We start from the raw sequence: 24486 nt of genomic DNA, 5'->3' as shown, positions 1-24486 counted from the left end.
GATATAAAACTACTCTCGTCTGTACAGACACTCAGTGATCTGTTTAACATAGCAATACTGAGGTAAGGTCGGATTGTTTTACTTAATAGTAGACATGGTATCCCCTTACTATACAAATCATACAACTGACTGAACAATGAGATTTGTGCAGAACCCGTGACTTTCACTCTAAACATGTTGTTTTGTGGAATAAAAAAGTTTGGACATTCTCCAGTACGTACCATGTATATCAATAATTTAAAGCTCTCCCAGAAACAAGACAATAAGTTATCAGGTGTCCAAGACAAGGACGTATTAGTCTGAATGCTCTAAAACAAAATAGTTTTTATGAAGTATGAACAGAGAATGGAGGAATTTGGCTGACAATTAATTACTTCTTTAAGAAAAATTTTGAAGAGACCATAGCATAAGAACTGACAGTGATTCATTGTATAAACGATTTTTTGTTCTGCTCGAGAGAATGATATTCTCCATTCTAATTCATTTTCAGGTTTGCTTCCGATAGGAACAATATGAAATCCTCCCCTTAATATATCTGAAACAGTATTCTGGTCTGGCCATCTCTGTTCACTACATCTCTGAATCCATGGTATTGCGGACGTAGGCCAGCGATGTGACTGGAAACAGAACGCAAAGTCCGCCTCTTTTCCTTGAAATAAGGAATACGTAGAACAGGGTCCATGAGGGACAGCTGTAGTGATGGGGAAAGTGGAAGTCTTTAAGAATAGCAAGTGGTTATCCCTGAACAATGTACTTGAAATGTATGTAATATTATTCATTACTACACAGGAGGAAATGATTTCTGGATTATTTGATTGACTCATCAGGATAAGTCTTGTAAAACCCGGTGGAAGATCATCATACTCCATCAGAATCATAGTGTGTTGCGGGATACGGCATAGATTGATTTTTGAGAGATCAGATATCACCTTATGGTGTGAAGGCCAAAACATGTCATCTACATCAGAAGTACTCAGTCTGAATCCCTCACGCCTACTTCCACTTCTCATTACATTAAGTCCATTCATGGTGTCCACAGGTTGTCTCACCACCTCTGTGGTGTCCGTCACTTCCCTCCTGAGACAGATCTGAGAGAGATCACATATCACTTTGGCGTCTGGATACCATAACATCCAATCAATATCAGAAGTAATCATTCTGAATCCCTCACGTCTACTCCCACTTATCATTCTATCAAATCCCCTCATGATATACACAGGTCTATTCAGCCCCTCCGTGGTGTCCATCACTTCTCTCCTGATCCTCACTTCTGTAGGACTCCCTACTTCACGACACAGTCCTACATATACAGACTCTGACAGGCGAGAAATGTGATTCATTCCCATAAAATTATGAAGGAATCAAAAAAGCACATATCTGAAAAAAAATGACTGCATAAGTATTTTATCCCCCTTTTCGGAAAAAATAGAAATGGTAGATATTCTCTGACTAATTTTGAAGTGGCGCCTTGGAGTATTTTTGCACTGTCCTAAAGGTCTTTATAAATTAAATATCATTTATTTGAAAAGAGTTTCATGACATTACCTTGATAAATAATTTAATTTCTCTTGTATCAAGCAATTTCATTGGCTGAATCATTCTGAGGAACATATAATATTTTGGATAACATAACTTGCCTACGTCACAATGAGTTACGTCAAAACCGTATTACTGCGCTTGACGTTATTTTTAAAATAATGCCCAATTTGAAGCCTTTTTCCGGAGGAAATATTGTCTCACTGTCTACACTGAAATTTAATTATGAGGAATGAAGCTTATTTCAACTTATGTTATCCGATATAACAAAACTTGGGGCAGTTTAGGGTTTCTTAAAAACCGCTTCGCGGTTTATAAAGCGTAAATTGTCCCAACTTATGTTATATCGGATAACATAAGTTGAAATAAGCTTCATTTCTTAATTAAGTTACCACATATTTTAATAAAATTTGAGTAAGATTATTATAAATAGTTTGCCTAAACATTTCACTTGTTCAAAAGTAAAATATTAAGCAAATGGGTTCTTATGATCAGGACAACTTTAGGTACTTGTGCGCTTATTTCAAAAGAAAGGTTTATGGCATGAACACATTTAGATGATATGTAGGTAAGATTTACATACAATACTCAAGGAATTAGTATGAAAGGGTGATATATATAAATTTACAACCTTAATAATCTATCAATACTAGATCAAAGCCTCAGTTAACTGAAAAATTTCACCTTATTTTTCATTTGTAAGTAGGGTAAATGGTAAGAAATATCTCTAAAGGATACATGCATTTAGTTTGCAAAATTTTTTTTTGATATTGTGTCTGTAAATTGGTAGATTTGAATCTTCTCACATATGTTATAAAGCACCAACATTCCATATTTTGTTTCCTAAATGACCCAACAAAGTAACTTTTTTAAGAAAGAAAAATACCTTACCTTGATTTAACTTTCGGTTTGTATTGTGCTTCCCATTACCTGTACGCTATTTATGGAAATCAATGACAAATCACTATTGTATTGGCATGTTAATATCGATGTCTAATAATAACGAAAATCTCATTACCTGTAAATCGATAAATTCGAGGAACAACGTTTAATATCAAAACGCCGTGTCATTTAAATCTTTCACATACGTTTAAATAGAAATACTTTTTTTGAAATTTTCAAATCAGAAAACTAATTTAAAAGTTAAATTGCATTTTCAAATAAGGAATTATCGTGTCTGAGGTTGTATAATAATCGTATTTCAATAGTATATTCGAAATAAACACCCTCATACTTGTTCAAATAACAAACGAAAAATAGCATATACTTCTCTAACTTAATCTTACAATCAGAAAATAAAATAAGTTTTATTGATTAAAATTTGTTTAATAAATAGGTTTCAATGTTTTCATACCACACTGGTTTCCGAGTTTATATCAAGATCTACTTTCTATATCATTGAGTTCTCTACATAAAAACGAAGTAGCTTAATTAGAATCTTCTGCTATTTATAAAATCAATAAACGTCTGAAAACATATGTATAAGTTGTTACTTAAAAGATTTGAGTCTAAGAAGACATTTTATTTCATAAAAAATCTACCATAAGAATACAAGCGTACACACATAAACATTTGACATTATTTTTAAATTCTTGAACTACATTATCTTTGTTTCTTTTGAAGACCATTTGCGTAAATTTCTTTAACAAGTCTTGTTTCATCAAATATGCATACAATGACAGATAAAGACATTAATTGTCTAATAAAGGTAGATAATGCGTATTTAGAAACTGGGAAAAAAAATAGGGAAGATTGGATTCTTAGGCAAATGATTTTACTGAATAAATAAGGAAAGTTGACGAAAGAAAAAGTTGATCATCGTGTAAAATATTTTTTTTTATAAATTATAATCAACGTCTTCAACTACCCAAGTAGACGTAACATATATATTGAACTTGATTTTGTATTTTTATCCAAATTAACTATGATATATGGATTTGACATATGAATGGAAATAACCATTGATAATTGATATCACGTCCTAAAATTAACATTACCTTTCTAAAAAATCTTTTAGATGATAAGTATAATTAGAGTTGCATTAACTCACAGTTAAACTTCTCCCGAAAATAACTCTATACACCCCATCCCCATCATATAGACTACCATATAGTAAACCTTCTCCCAATATCATTAAATAGCCCCCACTCCCTCGAATATTTAACTCTTCCGTCCTGTTGAAAGATAAAATCTGTCTGATAATTAAAGCCTTGCGTCCCTGTTAACTCTTGAAAGAGCTTGGGCACGGATTGATGTTCATTATTTCATAATATGTTAACCATTTCTGAAATTTAAATAAAGCGTGATTAGAAACCTCTTTTATTTATCTAAAGAGACCTAAAGACAATTTAATGTATAATCTCATTAAAAAATTAACAAGAAACAATAATTAATTTATCACAGTGATGATGTGTACAAATCTATTAACCTAATCATAAAATCATGTTAAATAACCATTTTATTTGAAATCAATACTTTCAAGTAAAAATACAGCAATATTTCAGGCAGGTAATCAAGAGAATATAATTCAATAGTTAAATAATTAAAAATATTAATAATATATGATAACAGGGCCATCTTTAAAAACAATCATTAAAACAAAAAAAATAATTATAATAATTTATCAAAATTATATAGATTGCATGTATCAATACATACTGTACATGACTCTAAAGACCTCTAAAATTCAAACCGCAACTGGTGCATAATAAAACAGAAATATTCGCCCATACAAATTTTTAGTCTCAAGATATTTTTCAAGACGCCAATTTTAAAAGTTTCCTCACTGCTCAATGGCCCTGAGTGATAAGTATAGGACAAAATTTGTAGCTCTCCACCGGCAAGTGGTGGCGTCTCCATATGAGTAAATTTTTTTTCTAGAGGGAGGTTACACAACATAAAATCAATCAATCAATCAAACATTGGATAAACACCCCCCCCCCCCTCCTCACCCGTCCCGTCTTTAGAATGATAAAAAAATGAGATACATTAACAAGGAAAAGATTGTTAAATTAGTATCTAAACAAGAAACAAGGGAACTCATATCGCTTTCAAGATATTTATACATGTATTTGAACACATCCTCTCTCGTCTTTTAGATTTTTATGTATTATTGACATAAACTAATTAACTTTAAAATCGATGAGAAGATATTCTGCATAGCACATCAGTAAAATCTATGTTTAAATGTAAAATGTATAAAGAACTCTAAAATCTAAATATTTTTAATCGATCATTTCCTTTGATAAAACTTGTAATAATCAGAAAATTTCTTTTTAAGCTTTAAAAATACGGAGGATCGTTTTCATGATTTTCATTGAAAGCCCCTTATAATCTTATCTAGTCTACCTATGTTATGTGTGCACTGAAGTGATATGAAATTCTGATCGCGAGTGTTCTTGTTAAAACATGCAATTGACATGAAACTCATAACATTGTAACCCTTTATCTAAAATTATGACTTCAGTTTATTTCTTTACCCTTTAAACTCTTTGAATATGAAACTCTTTAGAGTAATGTAATTTCCTAAATATTTTAAACACCATATAATGATCTACTCAGTTTTTTCTGTAGAAATTGTGAATCACTTTGTTCTTGTAAAATTGGATGAAATAAAATCCTTCCTTGCTTAGCATTGTAGTGTTAAGACACAACTTTGTATTATTGTCACGTATCCTTGTTAATACTCTTTTTGTCTATCATAAAAGACATATATTATTATTTGATTATATTCACCCAAAGTTGAACCTTTATTTTCTTTAAAAAATATAAAAGACAGCTTGAAAGGAATAAGTTCCTCCGACATATATTAGCGGTCATTTAATTTTCTTTTATTATAATCTATATATAGTTCCTATATAACTTATAAAATGCAAAGAGTTTATAACACACCATAATCTAGGGATTTGAAAACGTATTCACTGTGCCGTATTAATCAGTACCCCCACACAGCGTTGATATCAAAAGTAGTAAAAATCGGAAACTGTTGTATACTTTAGGAGGAACATTTTTCGACAAATCATCAGTAGGATTTTTTTCCAAACATTTCGATGTCAAACATTTAACATAGCAGTGAATAACACGGAATGTATAATTATATAATTGAACATTTATTTTATTTCTCTACTGCAAAAAGTTTTTAATGGAAATTAAGTTTTAATGATTCGTGTAAAACAGGAAACTAGAACTAAGAAACGATATTCAACAAAATAAAAACAAAACGTCAACCAAAAAGGGCACTTTATGCCTTAATTAATTGTTTAGACAACAAATGCTAAGTGAAATTTAAAAAAAAACCATGTGATTCGTACATAAAAAAAGTTCAATTACTAAATAATGATATGCTCAAAATGCGATTATATAATGTAATTATAATAAAAGAAAATGTCGATTGACATTTTAAAAAATGAACAATATGTGCTGTGCAAATTAATTTTATTTCAGTAAGATCACATTGAAATTTAAGCCTAAGATTTTATGAAAACTTCTTTTTACCGTTTAACTTGAGAAGAAATGAGTATGAATTCCTGTGAACAATTATAACTAATTCATTCACACTTTTACTCCGAATATACTTCATTTATTCCTATAACGATGTGTTTCAAAAGATTTGTAAATTTAATACAGATGTAGCTGCAGACCTGTAGCGTTATGGTTTTATATACTTTTCTTTCACCATAACGCTACAGATCCTGTAATGCAAAAAAAAAAAAGGTGCAATTTACGGCGCAATATTTCTCCACTTTCCATCATCGGTCAATAAAGTACCTTTCACTCCCTCATTCTAGACACATTATTTAACTAATCTATATATTTTATCCATCTACTTAACCTTTATAGTCGTCTCTACATGTGATAAACTCACTTGACTAAAATTATATGTTAGATTGCTAAAAATTCACTTCAAGCGAGTTTATTGTCTTTAGAGAAAACTATAAATGGTTGGGAGGTAGATAAAACATAATTATTGGCTACAGAATGTGTCTAGAATGAGGGAGTGAAAGGTAGATGATTAATCAATGCTAGAAAGTGGAGAAATTCTCCCAAAAGCGCGCAAAAAATATTGCGCAATAAATTGCATCTTTTTTGCATTACGGGATCTGTAGCGTGATGGTCAAAGACAAGTATATAAAACCATAACGCTACAGATCTGCAGCTAATACAGATGAACAAAACATAAAACATGTCATTAATCAACAATTCAGTGTTTGATATAAAATCATGATTAAAAGGAAGAGATCGCCTTTTTTACAGAAACATGTTAATGATGATTCTTCTATTATCAATTTTTTCATACTTTTATAAGAACAAAAACATTAATATATGTATAATGTACCTAGTAAATATATACAATCTACATGGCCTAGCATATATTTATATCAGAGAGAAGAAAATATATAGGAATTGTAAATGTAAGTGACATACAACAAATCAAAATGATGCGTTAATAAACTCGCATATTAAAAATTCTCAGAATGCTACATTAGGGAGACATGAAAGAGACTGTTTATTCTTATAAATGTTGCTTTCTGAAGCTTATGAAATGGTTCTTGTTGTAAGGAATATTGATAACATCGTAGGGATTCTAAAGAGTTTCCTAAAATTTGGTGACAGATACCCAGAATTTGCCACGAAATATCTCTTAGGAGAGGAGGTACACAAATTATATTATCATTGCAAAGCACAGTCTGTAAAACACAAAGAGATTGTTGTGACCTGACTGTGTCACCCAGTCTGTGGTAATTAAGTATAAACAACATGTGTATCATCACTAGAGGTGGGATGTGTATTGTCAGCATGTTATTCATTTTACTAATCCCTTGCTCTAATACAAGTTCAACAATGTAACTGTAGTCACAATAAATATCAATATTTCTAACAACAGCTCTCCTCATCTTAGTACCCAGGGTATTCCTTTCCATGTAATAACTGTACATATAAACATTAACATGCTCCATATACATGATATACGGCAATGACATTCTCTCATACGCTTTATGTAAACAACTGAGTGAGTCTTCATACCTATGTGTTCTGTAGAAGTACATAGCAAGATACAGAATATCAGATGAATATCCAAACTTACAGGACTGCTGTAGTAAAGCAGCTATCTTTGCTTTATAGCAAACCTTATTCCAATTTTCATTGAGGCACATACAACTGCGTAAGAACATTGCAGTATTCCTTAGCACACATGTTGTCATATATTGTAACATGAGTGCCTGATACGATGTCAACACTCCACTAGTCATTCTCTCTATTTGTTTTATGTAGATTGCAAATTCCTCAGCATTCCGAATTGTTGGATGAAATATTAATAATTCAACAAATAAAGACCTATCTAAATCAGTGCTTGATATAATTCTGCTCTCGTCAGTACTAAATATCAATGTCCTGTTAAATGAAGCAAGATTGAGGTAAGGTTGGATTGTTTCACTTAATAGTAGACATGTTATCCCCTTACTATACAAATCATACAACTGACTTAACAATGAGATTTGTACAGAACCAGTGACTTTCACTCTAAACATGTTGTTTTGTGGAATAAAAAAGTTTGGACAATTTCCAGTAAGCACCATGTATATCAATAATTTAAAGCTTTTCCAGAAACAAGACAATAAATTATCAGGTGTCCAAGACAAAGGCGTATCGGTCTGTATGACCCAAAACACGATAGTTTTTATGAAGTATGAGCAGAGAATGGTTGTATTGGTCCGGCCATTAACAACTTCTTTCAGAAAAATTTTGAAAAGACCATAACACAAAAACTGACAGTGATTCATTGAATAAACGACTTTATGTTCTGCTTTTGAGAACGAGATTATCCATTCGAGTTCATTTTCAGATGTACTTCCGATAGGGACAACATGGAATCCTCCATTTAATATACCATCTAAAACATTCTGTTCTGGCCAACCCCGTTCACAACATCTTTCTATCCACGGTAGCGCTAACTTTGGCCAGTGATGTGATTGGATACAGAACGCTAAATCAGTATCTGCTTCTTGGAATAAGGAATATGTGGAACAAGGTCCATGTGGGAAAGCATTGGTCAAAGGAATATTGCCGGACCTCATGAATCGCAAATGGTTATCTCTGAATAATGTAATCGAAATGTATGCTTTGTTATTCACTACTAGGCAAGAGGAAATGATTTGTAAACTATTAGATTGACTCATCAGGTTAAGTCTGGAAAATCCCGGTGGTAGATCATCACACTCCATCAGAATCACTGTGTGTTGTGGGATACGGTAGAGACTGATCTGAGAGAGATCACATATCACCTTGTGGTCTGGAGGCCAGAACATGAAATCTGCATCTGAAGTCCCTAGTCTGAATCCCTCACGTTTACTCCCACTCTTCATTCTATCAAATCCCTTCAGTATGTTCACAGGCTGACTCACCGCCTCATTTGTGTCCATCATTTCTCTCCTCATCCTCACCATTGAAGGACTCCCTATTTTTAGACACAATCCTACATACCCCAGCCTCTGACAAACGAGGCATATGATCCATTCTGATATATAATGAAAGGACATGTATCTGAAAAATAAAAATTTGTATTTTAAATGTTCTCTTTTATGTGAACTTCCTCAATATATATTGCCAGCGCTTATTTATTGACTATGCAATTATTTTTTATGGTTCTTTGGTTTTTGATGCACATCTCTAAGATTACGATAAACAAAGGTGGTATATAGTATTTGATAACAAACATGAATTTTAAGTAAAGTTGTCCTTTATTTCCGAATACTATTTTCTATGACACACATAAAGTAGCGTAGGAGAGAAATCTATGTTTAAGATATAATGCTAAAATATTCAATATGAGCGGGGCGATTTTTAAATATACATAAGAAATACTTTTTGCCGTCATAAGATTAATGTGTATTTCTCGGTCAGTTGATTTGTTACTCAAGAGCATGCTCTACATATCAACAATTTTTCAAACAAGGTAGGCTATTGACATGCAAGTTGTTGTAACAAGAAAACGGCAGTCTTGTTGAAAGTCACCGTTTCTTAAGTTCTATTGTGGATACAATAGAATTGCAATGAAATATAATTTACCAATGTCAAAATGGTCACTGACAATTATCATACTAAATATAAAACCATTATCTACTAACTATACGGTCGACAGATTTTCCAATTATTTCCCGATAATGACAAGGAGCATACAATGAATGGTCGGCAGGGAATGCTAACACCCCCATGACAATTAATCCTACCTCTGCTATGTTATTGAACTATTGAACTTGAATACTGCCAGAAATTATATAATGCATATATCTGTCTTGCAAACTGTTTTGTTATATGGGTGGGATCAACTTCATTTGTCAAACGCCGAATGCGCCTATTGACCTTTGGTAGCCCGGCTTGTCACAACTGCAAGTAGGCATAAGGGTAGATTCAATTGTTTAATTGGATGTCACCTGCGAGGCACAGTTTTAGAGCGTCTGTTCTGGAGTCGCAAAGTGAAGAATTGATCCTTACGTCCTTACGTCGCTTGTTGGAATCCAGCTATGAGATGTGAAGACCGTCCTTCGGATGAGACCGTATAAACCGAGGTCCCGTGTCAAAGTAGATGCTGGCACGAAAAAGATTCCTCACTGCTCAATGCCCTTTAATGCCGAGCATATGACAAAATTTACAGCTCTCCATCGGAAAGTGGTGGCATCTCCAAATGAGTGAAAATTCTCGATAGGAACCTTTAACAATATTTAATTCATCAATCAATCATTATTTCGGGGAAATGAAACGTGGAAATAACGAATAGTATTCAAGATGAAAAATACATAAAGCAATACAAAATAGGAGCATAACTATGTAACTCTAAAACCAGAAGTGGGATCAGGTGCCATGGAGGAACGAACATCTTATGCTGACCGGTCATACCTGCCGTGAAGATGAAACGTATATGTTGTTTGTTTTTTTATTATTATTTTAGGGTTAAAAAATAATTTTTCATTCTAAACCTAAAAAAAAACCCAATACCAACATTAATGTACACAATGAAACATATAAACAAGCATAATCTCATTACAACAAAACAAAATCACAATTTTAAACACATAAAAAAATCATTTAGGCCATTTCTTTACATTCCATACAAACATATTCAAAGGTCAATAACTCTTTGACACTCAGATTAAAAATCAGATAAATTATATTTATTTACGTACAAATCTTACGATATGAGTTTTATTTACCAGCGTGTGAAATGAAGTAGTACTCTGTACTCCCTCTTGCAGGAATAATATATAGTCATCACTTCAGATAACTTAATGGATTAATAAAATATAAATGCATTAGATCTAAATCTTAGATATTTCAATATGAAACTTTTTTTTTCGTTCATGGAATTTCATTATTCAAATCACTTTCATTTTTAATTACTTGGCAAAGACAGTTCTTAGTAATGCATGCCAAGTGCTTGTGCAAATGTATGGTTGAATGATTGAAATCCCTGATTTGAAATATTTGACATTGATTATTTATAATTTCAACTGCTAACAGAAGGACTCTATTAGTTTTGTTTCTTATTAAAATTCTATATGATCGAATGATACAGACAGCGATCTAGATCTGCAAACAACAAATGACAATATGCAAACAGATGTGTGTAGAAGATTATAAGAAATGTGAGGGATACATACATTAAATTAATCCAAAAGAATTGTAATTGATAATTCTTATATTTAAAAGTCAATATCTGTAAAGATTTGGAACACCATGTACAATTTTCCCTTGAAAATTACCAAACTAAGTATTCATTTCGAAAGAAAAAAATTTTTCTCACCTTGATTTTACTATCGCCAGAAATTTGAATGCTTTTACCTGTTGTCTATTTCTGGCAATGAATAACTCATCTATGTCAATATTTAAGTAATATCGAGATCTTAAAACATGGATCACATTACCTGTTAGCTGAGGGGACATTATTTAGTGTTTGGCACAATATCAAAAGGAACTCATCGAACCATTTCAAATAAGTATATAGGTTTGAATAGAAATATAAAAAAGTATGATTTAAAATTGGAAAGCTTAAGTGTAAATTGTATTTGAAATTTTAATATATTGTGCCTTGCGATAATTTATTTGTTGTGACGTGAATTAATTTTTGACTCAATATCAAAATGAACAGATATCGATCCATTTCTATTATTAATATTTTAGTTTGAATTCAGAACGATTTAAAATCGGTAAATTGGCCTTAAAGTGCTCTGATTGCTTCGTATTACATTTACTAAAAATGTGGTCATTATGTTATCAAGAGAATATAAAAGAGATTTCTTTTATCAAAATATTGACTTGGATAAGGTTGAATATATACAATAAAAAGGGAGTTTAACAAAAACAATTAATTTATAATACAAGTTTAATTTACAAGAATTTTAATTTCAGTCAGAGGTCGCTAAAAAGTAAGGCACGGGGAGAAGTAATTAATAACTAGATGCTGTCATGAGACAGTAATACCCGCACTAAGGTGTTTGCCTCTAAATGCACACTCCTCTAAAATTAGGCTTTACCAAAGAAAAAGTCAATATAATTTAATAATTTACATAATAGGGCCTCCATGTATTCATCAAATTGAGCATAATATTCTCAAGTGAACATGTGACCCGTCACCATGGGCCTCGATCTTATAGGTACATGTATTTCATATTCATAATTCATTACCAGTCTGAAATTAAACAACAGAATTCAATTAATGATGTAAATTAGGTTTGAAACAAGGGGGGGGGGTAAATTTTTGGCCCAGAATTGGAACTTTTTAAATCTATTTTCTCATATAGATTAACAACAAATATCATTCAAATTAGTTTAAAGCGTTTTTGATGATTTTTTCCAAAATGTACAAACTTTTTTATACTTGATTAGGCAGAAACACCTTGAAAGCTGCCATATACCATTTAATTTAGTCAACCACTACCCTTCTCCCATCAACACACACACGCGCAAACACACCCTATTTTCCTGTTTTTGGAAATAGGCCTAGATGGCAAAGTTAAGATAAAACATCTTTTGTAAATAATAATTTTAAATTTGTTCTTATACTGTAAATGTATCTAAAGACCTGCATCACATTGGGCTTGCGTCACGTACCTAACTTAAGTACTAGTTTTACCATTATCATTTTTAGATAGCACTGCACGTGCAGTACTAGGCCTAGTGTTGTGTACACATCATTGCATGTATGTCAGTTGGAATTATTTTGTGTTTAATTGGATTATATTTCATGAAGTTGGAGCTATGGCAGTCGGTAAGTACACGTTTTGGTATAGATTTGGGTAAAATAGTCTGAAATGCAACTGGTTAGGTTAAAGTTTAAAGGATCAAAGGTCATCCGATGCTGCAATAAGACGAATTTCACATTCTAAAGAGTTATCGCCCGTTATCGACGTTACATTCAGTTATGAAATACAGAATTTTTTTCTGAGAGGGAGGGGGGACTTCCAGACCAGAATTTTCTGAGAAGCAAATAAAAGGAGAAGTTATGGTGGTGTCTGTTTTCTAGGGTGGAGGGCATCCAAAGTCTTTTTATATTATAGTCCTGCAAATTCGGGGGGGGGGGGGGGGGAGGGGATATCAAGAAACACTTCCAGTCCCTGTAAACAGTAATGGCAAATGATCATGTTACTCCTAAATAGTAGGAAACTTTTTCCATTTGACAATACATAATTTTGCGCTTTTTGTGTTATTATGTTATGTAAATTTAATGGTATAAAGGTTTTGAACCCCCTGGAGGTCATCCCCACTCTCCCCTAACAAAAAAATACTATAGTTAACTAATGTTAACTATAGTTTACTATAGTTAACTATAGTAAATCAAAGTGTCAAAGTTTTCGTCAAAGTTTTTCAAAGTGTCAAAGTTTTCGCCAAAGTTTTTCAAAGTGTCAAAGTTTTCGCCAAAGTTTTTCAAAGTGTCAAAGTTTTCGCCAAAGTTTTTCAAAGTGTCAAAGTTTTCGCCGAAGTTTTTCAAAGTGTCAAAGTTTTCGCCAAAGTTTTTCAAAGTGTCAAAGTTTTCGCCAAAGTTTTTCAAAGTGTCAAAGTTTTCGCCAAAGTTTTTCAAAGTGTCAAAGTTTTCGCCGAAGTTTTTCAAAGTGTCAAAGTTTTCGTCAAAGTTTTTCAAAGTGTCAAAGTTTTCGTCAAAGTTTTTCAAAGTGTCAAAGTTTTCGTCAAAGTTTTTCAAAGTGTCAAAGTTTTCGCCAAAGTTTTTCAAAGTGTCAAAGTTTTCGCCAAAGTTTTTCAAAGTATCAAAGTTTTTGTCAAAGTTTTTCAAAGTGTCAAAGTTTTCATCAAAGTTTTTCAAAGTGTCAAAGTTTTCGCCAAAGTTTTTCAAAGTTTTAAAGTTTTCGCCAAAGTTTTTCAAAGTTTCAAAGTTTTTGCCAAAGTTTTTCAAAGTGTCAAAGTTTTCGATAAAGTTTTTTAAAAAGTTCAAAATTGGCGATAAAATTTTTCTATGTGTTAAAGTATCCAAGTTTTCGATAAAGTTTTTTAAATTTTCAAAGTTTTCGATAAAGTTTTTAAAGTGTCAAAGTTTTTATAAAGTTTTTCAAAGTGTTAAAGTATCCAAGTTTTCGACAAAGATCTTCAAAGTGTTAAATTTTTCGATAAAGTTTTTCAAAGTATCCAAGTTTTTTCGATTAAGTTTTACAAAGTATCAAAGACTTCGATAATGTTTTTCAAAGAGTCAAAGTTTTAATAAAGTTTCTCAAAGAATCAAAGTTTTCGATAAAGTATTTTAAAGTGTCAAAGTTTTCAATAATCTTTTTCAAAGTTTTAAAGCATCCAAGTTTTCGATAAAGTTTTTCGAAGTATCCAAGTTTTTGATAAAAGTTTTTCAAAGTATCCAAGTTTTCGCCAAAGTTTTTTGAAGTATCAAAGTTTTCGATAAAGTTTTTCAAAGTGTCAAAGTTTTCACCAAAGTATTTCAAAGTGTCAAAGTTTTCGTCAAAGTTTTTCAAAGTGTCAAAGTTTTCGCCAAAGTTTTTCTGAGTGTCAAAGTTTTCACCAAAGTTTTTCAAAGTGTCAAAGTTTTCGCCAAAGTTTTTCAAAGTGTCAAAGTTTTCGCCAAAGTTTTTCAAAGTATCAAAGTTTTTGTCAAAGTTTTTCAAAGTGTCAAAGTTTTCACCAAAGTTTTTCAAAGTGTCAAAGTTTTTGCCAAAGTTTCTTGAAGTATCAAAGTTTTCGCCAAAGTTTTTCAAAGTGTCAAAGTTTTTGCCAAAGTTTTTCAAAGTGTCAAAGTTTTCGCCAAAGTTTTTCAAAGTGTCAAAGTTTTCGCCAAAGTTTTCGCCAAAGTTTTTCAAAGTGTCAAAGTTTTCGCCAAAGTTTTTTGAAGTATCAAAGTTTTCGCCAAAGTTTTTCAAAGTGTCAAAGTTTTCGCCAAAGTTTTTCAAAGTGTCAAAGTTTTCGTCAAAGTTTTTCAAAGTGTCAAAGTTTTCGCCAAAGTTTTTCAAAGTGTCAAAGTTTTCGCCAAAGTTTTTCAAAGTGTCAAAGTTTTCGCCAAAGTTTTTCAAAGTGTCAAAGTTTTCGTCAAAGTTTTTCAAAGTGTCAAAGTTATCACTATAGTAAATCAAAGTTTTCAAAGTGTCAAAGTTACCACTATAGTTAACTATAGTAAACTATAGTTAACTATAGTTAACTATAGTATTTTTTTGTTAGGGTCCTAATGATTCTAACTGGAAATGTTCACAATATGACTGCATTAAATGAAATAAAAGTGCATCAATGATAAGATTGCTTGACATTTCATTCATCAACCTATCCTCCTAGAATTAGGAATGAAAATCATTCAAAGAGATGGACCACATTAAAGTATTTGTATATAGGCTATTAACATATTTTTTTTAAAAATGTAAAACAAGCAGTAGTTTGCATACATGTCATGAATATAAACAGGGGTCTGGGATGGGGTGAAGGGAAGGATCGAGTTCCTGTCTCTTTACGTCTTAATGGTTGAAAACTCCTAAAATGAATGTTGACCTCAAATCCGACTTGTCCTCATTATTTTTCAAGTGGGGGTGTCTCCATTTGAGTGAAAAATTCCTGAGAGGGATGTTTAACAACAAACAAACAATTAAATGACATAAAAACACAATATTGATTTGCGTTAAGAAATATGCAGGGGATTTTTTCCATCATAAATCTTCTTCTCAAGAACAGCAAGGGCATTATTGTCCCCCGTTTTGGGGGAAAGGGAGGGAACATTATACACTTATTTAATGACTACGAGGTAAACAGTCAAACTGTTGTCCCGAGGTAGTGGGGGAGACCTGGGAAACTGTTGCCCAAGGCCGAAGGCCAAGGGCAACAGTTTCCCAGGTCTCCCCCACGTACTACTGAGGGACAACAGTTTGACTGTTTCACCGAGTAGTCATTGAATAAGTGTTTTATTACCTAACCTACTATATAATTAATTAAATTGGAATAAAAACACACAAACAATCAATAAAAAGTTTTCACAATTGTTTATTCACATGCTTGTCTATTAATTAGCTGAATACATAATATAAAGACTAAATTAATATTTTTATTTTAAAGTAATACTTAATAAATTTATTGTTTGTGTGTTTTGTTTAAATTTAATTCATTATAGAGCAGGTAAATAGTGATGTCGTGATCATCAAAACGCTTGAATATCACAATGACGCTTTAACCAGTCAACAGTTCATTCTGTGGACCGGTCAACAGTTCACTGTTTCATGATCATGCAAAAACATAACAGCGATTTTTTTCAACCCATTGGGAAAGATTCCGGTACCGGTTCAATTGGGAAAAATAGCATCGAAGAAAAACAAAGAGAATTTTCTTTTATTGAAGCAAATGCAACGCATTTTGCAATTTATTTCAACTTAATTACCTATTACTGCTTGTTTTAAAGAATACACAACAAATACTTATTGTTTCTTATATCAACGCCCCTTTTTTTACCTTGTCATGCTTTCAATTTGTCAAAATGTATGACACTAGGCTGTCTAAACCACTGCTCCCGCCAAATTACGACTTTCTCTACTTTCGATTTAAGCGGAAGTGAAACAATTACTCAACTTGCACAATGTTTTATTTAACAAGAAATACGATGTCGTCGTGATCTTTTGCTTCAATGTTGAATTGGGAATTTTTAGTCACAGAATTGGGAAAAAATATCGTTTTTTGGCATTGGGAACGGTGCTGTTTATCGGTACCAGTTATATAAGGAAAAAAACGCTGCATAAAGTAAACCGTGAAACAGTTCAAGATGCCTAATTATAATTTAGATACTGTAAACCAACTTTTATTCGCGTGCGAGAAATATTCGCTTTAAGTCGCGAATTTTAATCGCCGCGAACCATTTGTTTTTGCTTTCTTTTTACAGAAAATGATTATGTATTCGTGAAAATAAATCGTCGCGGATTGATTTCAAACTGACGAATCGCGAATAAAAGATGTCGCGAATAATAGTTGGTTTACAGTAGTAAGTTAGGTAATAATAAATCTTATTTGTCTGTCAGTCTGGCCATCTTTGACAGTATGTGCATCTGTCACAATAAATTTAACCTTGATCATAACTTTTGAATAATATGAGATAGGGCTTTTATATTTCACATGTACATTACCACAAAACTTTCTAAATGTACTATGATTTTTTAACCCAAGTGAGACCTTGACCTCAAAATTTTACCTACTTTCCAAAAAATAACATTTTAAATTAATCATTTTGAAAGAGAAAAGATATGGCATTTAAATTATACATGTATATTACATGTGAAAAGACTTTTCTAAATATATCATGACTTTTGACTTTCTGATCTTGACGTAGAAGTTTAACCTACTTTTCAAAAATATTATATTATATATTTATATATATATAACTTTTGATTGAAAAGAGATGGGTCTTTCATATTTGACATGTACTTTACCTGCAACAAAATATTTCGAGCATGCGATGATTTCCCCTCTTTGACCTAATTTTCATAAAGTGACATATGATAGGGATGCATATTTGATACACAATCTGCCATAAATTATGGCATCCCATTCACTTAAACACAGAAAGCAAAGGACCACAATTCTTTGAATTTGCATGTATACGCAGCACAGTTAAGGTTACAGTAAGGAGGCGGGGCTAAATTGTACGGGAAATGTTTACTATGACGTCACATATAATATAAGGTCTTCAAAATACCACAAAATGAAATTATTTGCTATTTCAAACAGCTGGATAGCTGTATACTACATACAAACTTACTATTACATGCTGTTTTGTCGTTTGTTAAATCCCACACAACAGTATATAAACGATGCATCGATCGCAATGCACTTGTCAATGTGACGTCATCTCGCAAAAATGACGCAGTTTGTACACAGTGAGAAGCTGATCAAGTCACATTTTGTACAATGAAAAATGTCTTTTGTTCTCAAATAAAATATTACTTGCAGTAAAATAAAAAGCCGTTAACTTGTATGCGATGTCTATTTTAGTATTTTATTTATAAATTGTACGTGCATTCTCTAGACAAGCGATACTGTCGTGCTTTTGTATGCAGATTCATTGAAAAAGTAATGGAAGGGCCCTAATAAATCGATTTATTGCAAGGGCATTCCCTCAATGTATCTTGTCAAAATTTTACACATAAACTCAAGAAGCATTTAGATATTTGAAAAGTGCTGCGAACCTCTTGAAATCTTGCAAATAAATTGATTATAGCTATAATTTAATGTAGTTGACCAGCAAAATATTCAATCTGCCGTCCAACAAATTAAATTTTACCAATTAAAAAAGGGAATCTATATAGGTTCGCAGCACTTTTCACAAACTACATAAAGTGTTGGAAAGGATTATAAAATAAGCTAAGATTTTTAACTTGGTTATGCCCTTGCAATATTGAAATTTATAGATGACCTCTAAACTGTAAGTATAATTGCCAAAGTCATGTGGCGTCGACATCACATGACAAGTTTTAATAAAAAATCTAAATGTCCCCAACATGTATATTTAAACCACATTACATTTTTTGATATAAGTGAATTACTAAAAAAAATCGCCCATCCTAATAAAGTATGTATTTTTTATCTTAAAAAATCGCCGTTATTTCCATTTGTAACCTTAACTGTGCTGCGTAATCTTGATATGGAAACATCCTCATATAATGTATATTCAAGTTTTTTATGCTACGCCATGATTAGGAATACATGTATTAGTTTTTGTCATGTCCGTCCTCCACCCTTCCATCTGTCTTTCCATTGAGCTCAAAGAAATTACTTTCTAGATATTTTATCAAAGTTCATATGCTGATGCATATACTGATGTAAACTATCCAACTGTGGCAATATTTTTTATGTGCCCGGATCGATAGATATATTGTTTTTGTCCTGTCTGTTTGTCTGTTTATCTGTTTGTCTGTTGTCAACTTTAACTTTGGCCATAACTTTTGAACAATAAGAGATAGAGACTTCATATTTGGTATGCATACTCCACTATTAAAGTCCTTTCAAATGACATCAAGGTCAATGACCTTGTGACCTTGACTGTGACCTATATGCTAAAAATAGCTTTTTCCACTGTTTGTCATAACTTTTTAACCATAGGAGATAGGGACTTGATATTTGGTATGCATACTCCTCTAATAAAGCCCTTTCAGTTGACAACAAGGTCAATGATCTTGTGACCTTGACTGTGACTTATATGCTAAAAAAAGCTTTTTACACTTTTTGCCATAACTTTTGAACCATAGGAGATAGGAACCTCATATTTGGGATGCATACTCCACTGATTAAGTTCTTTCAGATGACACCATGGTCAATGACCTTATGACCTTGACTGTGACCTTGATGCTAAAAATAGCTTTTTACACTTTTTGCCATAACTTTTTTACCATACGAGATAGGAACTTTATATTTAGGATGCATACTCCACTGATTAAATTCTTTCAAATGACACCATGGTCAATGACCTTGACTGTGACCTATATGCTAAAAATAGCTTTTTACACTTTTGGCCATAACTTTTAAACCATATTAGATAGGGACTTCATATTTGGGATGCATACTCCACTGATTAAGTTCTTTCAAATGACACCACGGCCAGTGACCTTGTGACCTTGACTGTGACCAATATGCTAAAAATAGATTTTTTGAACTTTGTTTCCGCCGGGCGCATAGTGTTTCACAAACACATCTTGTTTACCTTTACTTTCCTTTGACCTTTACTTAACTTTTCTTAAAATTAGTGTTTAGCTTTATTTTAGAGAAACCATAATGATTCAAGTTGTGTAATGAAACTTCACATGATGATACATACTGATGTAAGCAATTAAAGCTTTACAATGCTTCACTCTTTTTTACCTTGACATTTCCTGTGATCTTGACCTCACTGTCTTAGACTAGATCAGTTTTGAATAAACAGTTCAAGATATATTAATCAAACTTCATATGCTAATACATACTGATGAGAGCTATTATTGCATTAACTTATTTTGACCTTGAATTTTCTTTTGACCTTGACCTCACTTTTTAAAATATGTGTTTATCTAAGTTTCAAATAAACCATTAATTATATTTTTATCAAAATTCATTTGATAATAGTAAATTCACACTGATGTAAGCTTTTCAGCTAGAACAACATTTTGACCACAACCTTTCCTTTGACTTCTCTTTTCTTAAAACAAAGTGTTAAGCTCACTTTTATTAAATCATTAAAGATATTTTTATCAAACATAATAAGCTAATATGTATTAGTGAGAGCTATTCAGCTGCATCAAAAACTTCATCTTGCACATTCCTGTGACCTTGACCTCCCTCCTCTTTAATATGTATTTTGCTTAGTTTTTAAGAAATAATTTAAGACATTTTTATGTTTAACATGCACTTATACATAATTTGATGAGAATTTATTATCTATATCCAATTTATTTATATTTTAGTTTCAATTCTGAAAAAAAAAACTGTTTAAAATATTTTCATCAAACTTTATACACAAATACAAATTTTAGTTTTTAGTTTTTAGCTCACCTGAGCCGAAGGCTCAAGTGAGCTTTTCTGATCATATTTTGTCCGGCGTCCGTCTGTCTGTCTAGCTGTCTGTAAACTTTTCACATTTTCGACTTCTTCTCAAGAACCACTGGGCCATTTCAACCAAACTTACCACAAAGCATCCTTGGGTGAAGGGGATTCAAGTTTTTTCAAATGAAGGGCCATGCCCTCATTCAAGGGGAGATAATTGGGAATTAATGAAAATTTGGTGGCATGTTTTAAAAATCTTCTTCTCAAGAACCACTATGCCAGGAAAGATGAAACTTATGGGTTAACATCCTCAGGTAGTGAATATTTAAATGTGTTCAAATCATGACCCCCGGGGGTAGGGCAGGGCCAAAATGGCCGACTAAAGTTTTATATAGAAATATATTGGAAAATTCTTTAAAAATCTTCTTCTCAAGAACCACTGTGCCAGGAAAGATGAAACTTATGGAGTAACATCCTCAGATAGTGTAGATTCAAGTTTGTTCAAATCATGACCCCCGGGGGTAGGGCAGGGCCAAAATGGCTGATCAAAGTTTTACATAGAAATATATAGGAAAATTCTTTAAAAATCTTCTTCTCAAGAATGACAAAGCCATAATTCATCAAATTTATATGGAAGCATCCTCAGGCAGTGAAGATTCAAGTTTGTTCAAATCATGACCCTGGGGGTAGGGCGGGGCCAAAAAGGCCGACCAAAGTTTTACATAGAAATTTATGGGAAAATTTTTTAAAAATCTTCTTCTCAAGAATGACAAATCCATAATTCATCATATTTATATGGAAGCATCTTCAGGTAGTGTAGATTCAAAAATTTGTACAAATCATGACCCCAGGGGATAGGGCGGGGCCAAAATGGCCGACCAAAGTTTTACATAGAAATATATGGAAAATTCTTTGAAGAAAAGCAAATCCATGTTTGATCATGGGATTACTTTTGGATTTTAACTTTTCAATTATAAACCAATTTCTACTTTTTCTTAGCTTCAGTACTCAGGTGAGCGATGTGGCCCATGGGCCTCTTGTTTAATGTACCATTAGTAATACACATCTGGCGGGACATTCATGTCCTATAGACATATTTCTAGTTTTTCAAATCATCACCTCAGGCTAGGGTCAGGCCACAATTAGGGATCATAGTTTTATTTAGGAATAAAAGGAAACAGATCTTTAAAGTTCTTCTTTTCAGGAACACCAAGAGCATGATTAATATGGAAATATTCTCAAGAGGTGTAGATTCAAGTTTGTACAAATCATGACCACCAGGGTTAGGGAGGTGCCATATTATTCCAGCCCCTTTTTGCCATCCATATGAAAATTCAAATTTTGAAACCATTTTACACATACATACACAAAACAAACCAATCATTTTCTAAATGATCATGGTTTATAGCTATTGCAGCATAAGATATTAGGGAAGTTCTTGAAAGCAGGGTGATTAAACATGTCAAATATATGTAAAAAAAAAAAATATATAAAAATTCTACCTCAATTTGATCCCCATCCCCCCACCCCCCGGGCAAAATGAAAATTCCGAAACCTTACTGCACATCTACATGACACCACCAACCATCTCTTAAAATATGATACGGCTGCTGAGTAAAATGTAGAAGGAGTTCAGGGAAGAAGGGGCTTTTTGTATAAAAAAAAAACGTCATTTTTCGACCCCCATTTGATCCCCCGGGGCAAAATCAAAATTCCGAAACCTTACTGCACATCTACATGACACCATCAACCATCTCTCAAAAGATGATTAGGCTGCTGAGTAAAATATAGAAGGAGTTCAGAGAAGAAGGGGCTTTTTGTATAAAAAAACGTCATTTTTCGACCCCCATTTGATCCCCTGGGGCAAAATCAAAATTCCGAAACCTTACTGCACATCTACATGACACCATCAACCATCTCTCAAAAGATGATTAGGCTGCTGAGTAAAATGTAGAAGGAGTTCAGGGAAGAAGGGGCTTTTTGTATAAAAAACGTCATTTTTCGACCCCCATTTGATCCCCCGGGGCAAAATCAAAATTCCGAAACCTTACTGCACATCTACATGACACCACCAACCATCTCTCAAAAGCTGATTAGGCTGCTGAGTAAAATGTAGAAGGAGTTCAGGGAAGAAGGGGCTTTTTGTATAAAAAACGTCATTTTTCGACCCCCATTTGATCCCCCGGGGCAAAATCAAAATTCCGAAACCTTAATGCACATCTACATGACACCCCCAACCATCTCCCAAAGGATGATTAAGCTACTGTGAAAAATGTAGGAGGAGTTCAGGGAAGAAGGGGCTTTTTGTATAAAAAACGTCATTTTTCGACCCCCATTTGATCCCCCGGGGCAAAATCAAAATTCCGAAACCTTACTGCACATCTACATGACACCCCCAACCATCTCCCAAAGGATGATTAAGCTACTGTGAAAAATGTAGGAGGAGTTCAGGGAAGAAAAGTGTGACAGACGGACGGACGGACGGACGGACATGAGTAACAACAATATACCCGAACTTTCTTTCGAAAGTGCGGGTATAATTATCTTTATATCTTAATTTAATACAGTGATATAAGTACTGTTTAAGATGAAGACAGTTTTGCTACAGAACATTTTTATTGATGATGTATGGTACCACCACTGATGTTTCGGAGGTCCGTGTTTGCTCTGCTCCTATTTTGTATTGTTTTATGAACTTTGAGATTAGATACTGTTCGTTATCTCCATATTCTTCATGTATCCTGTTTATTAGTGTAAATTTGTATTGATTAAGTAATTTTATGTTATTTAACGTCACTCTCGAGAATTTTACACTCATATGAAGAATCAACCACTTGCAGGTGGAGAGCTACGAATTCCGTCCTTTACTCGACACTCGGAGCCACTGAGCAGTGATTGATCTTTTTCGTGCCATAAGAGCCAATTTTGTTACTAACCATGAATGACCAAGCATCTAATCCATTTTACCAGAATCCCAATAAAGACAAATCAAAAGTTTTAAATATATTTGTATTCTGCAGCCCGTACTTCTTTGTGTTCCTGGTTCTCGCACGCCCTCTATCGGGACGGGACATAAGAAGCTGAGTATGAAACGAGTCAACTCAAATTGAACTGACTATTGTTGGAATTTACACTTAGATATAACTATAAAAGACCCGTGCATGTTATAGCGTAACACGGCTGGAAAAGAAAGTGAATTACTCAACTGAGTCCGTTAAGTAGAATTGAAGAACTTAGGCTTCATAGTAAAATAAGAGGTCCCCTACAGGACCTCAGAAGCTGAGTATCTGTATCTATGAAATTGTATTCTTAGGAACTTATATAGATATGAACTCAAATTTAACTGTCTAGGGTTGGAATTACACTTCCACATAACTATAAAAGACATGTTATAGCGTAACAAGGCAGGAAATGAAAGTGGATTACTCAACTGTGTCCGTTAAGTAAAATTGAAGAACTTAGGCTCCATAATAAAATAAGAGGTCACCAACAGGATACCGTAGTATTTTGTAAATGTAAATAAAAATATACGTATATAGTAAATGTGAGAAACATGTCCACTACAAAAAAATGTACAATGTTGGAAATTTATTTTTTACATTTATTGATTTATACATAATTAGCTGCAGATCTGTAGCGTTACAATTTTATATATCTGTCTTTGACCATAACGCTACAGATCCCGTAATGCATAAAAGGTGCATTTTACGGCGCAATCTTTTTTGCGCACTTTGGGGAGAATTTCTTCACTTTCAAGTATCGTTCAATTTTCTATCTCTTCCTCCCTAATTCTATGCACATTAGTTAACTAATCTGTATATTTTATCCATATCCCAATCCTTTATAGTCGTATCTACAAGTGATAAACTCGCTTGATAATTTTTTTTATAGATTGCTGAAAATTCACTTTAAGCAAGTTTATTGCATGTAGAAACAACTGTATTTGATTGCGCCCATGACAAAAGG

The 24486-nt window shown here is 32.8% G+C and overlaps 2 protein-coding genes across 2 annotated transcripts in view; both read right to left on the bottom strand.

Annotated features, from left to right (window-relative positions):
• Nucleotides 1-308: 308 nt before the first annotated feature.
• LOC134252995 (uncharacterized) lies at nt 309-1340 on the bottom strand. The gene has a single exon (XM_062735519.1). The coding sequence runs from the start codon at nt 1338-1340 to the stop codon at nt 309-311; it is 1032 nt and encodes a 343-aa protein (XP_062591503.1).
• Nucleotides 1341-7013: 5673 nt separating this feature from the next.
• Nucleotides 7014-24486, bottom strand: part of LOC134252994 (uncharacterized) — a 37584-nt gene continuing 20111 nt past the window's right edge. Inside the window, exon 3 of the mRNA XM_062735518.1 lies at nt 7014-9078. Coding sequence (XP_062591502.1) covers nt 7014-9078 — 2065 coding nt within the window. The remainder of the gene's footprint in view (nt 9079-24486) is intronic.

This window comes from Saccostrea cucullata, unplaced genomic scaffold, assembly GCF_032062105.1.
Source record: "Saccostrea cucullata isolate Sc308-1 unplaced genomic scaffold, CSIRO_AGI_Scuc_v1 ctg2570, whole genome shotgun sequence".
Classification (NCBI taxonomy): domain Eukaryota; kingdom Metazoa; phylum Mollusca; class Bivalvia; order Ostreida; family Ostreidae; genus Saccostrea; species Saccostrea cuccullata.
The sequence above is the reverse complement of the archived record's forward strand: the minus strand, read 5'-3'. Positions and strand labels throughout refer to the sequence as shown.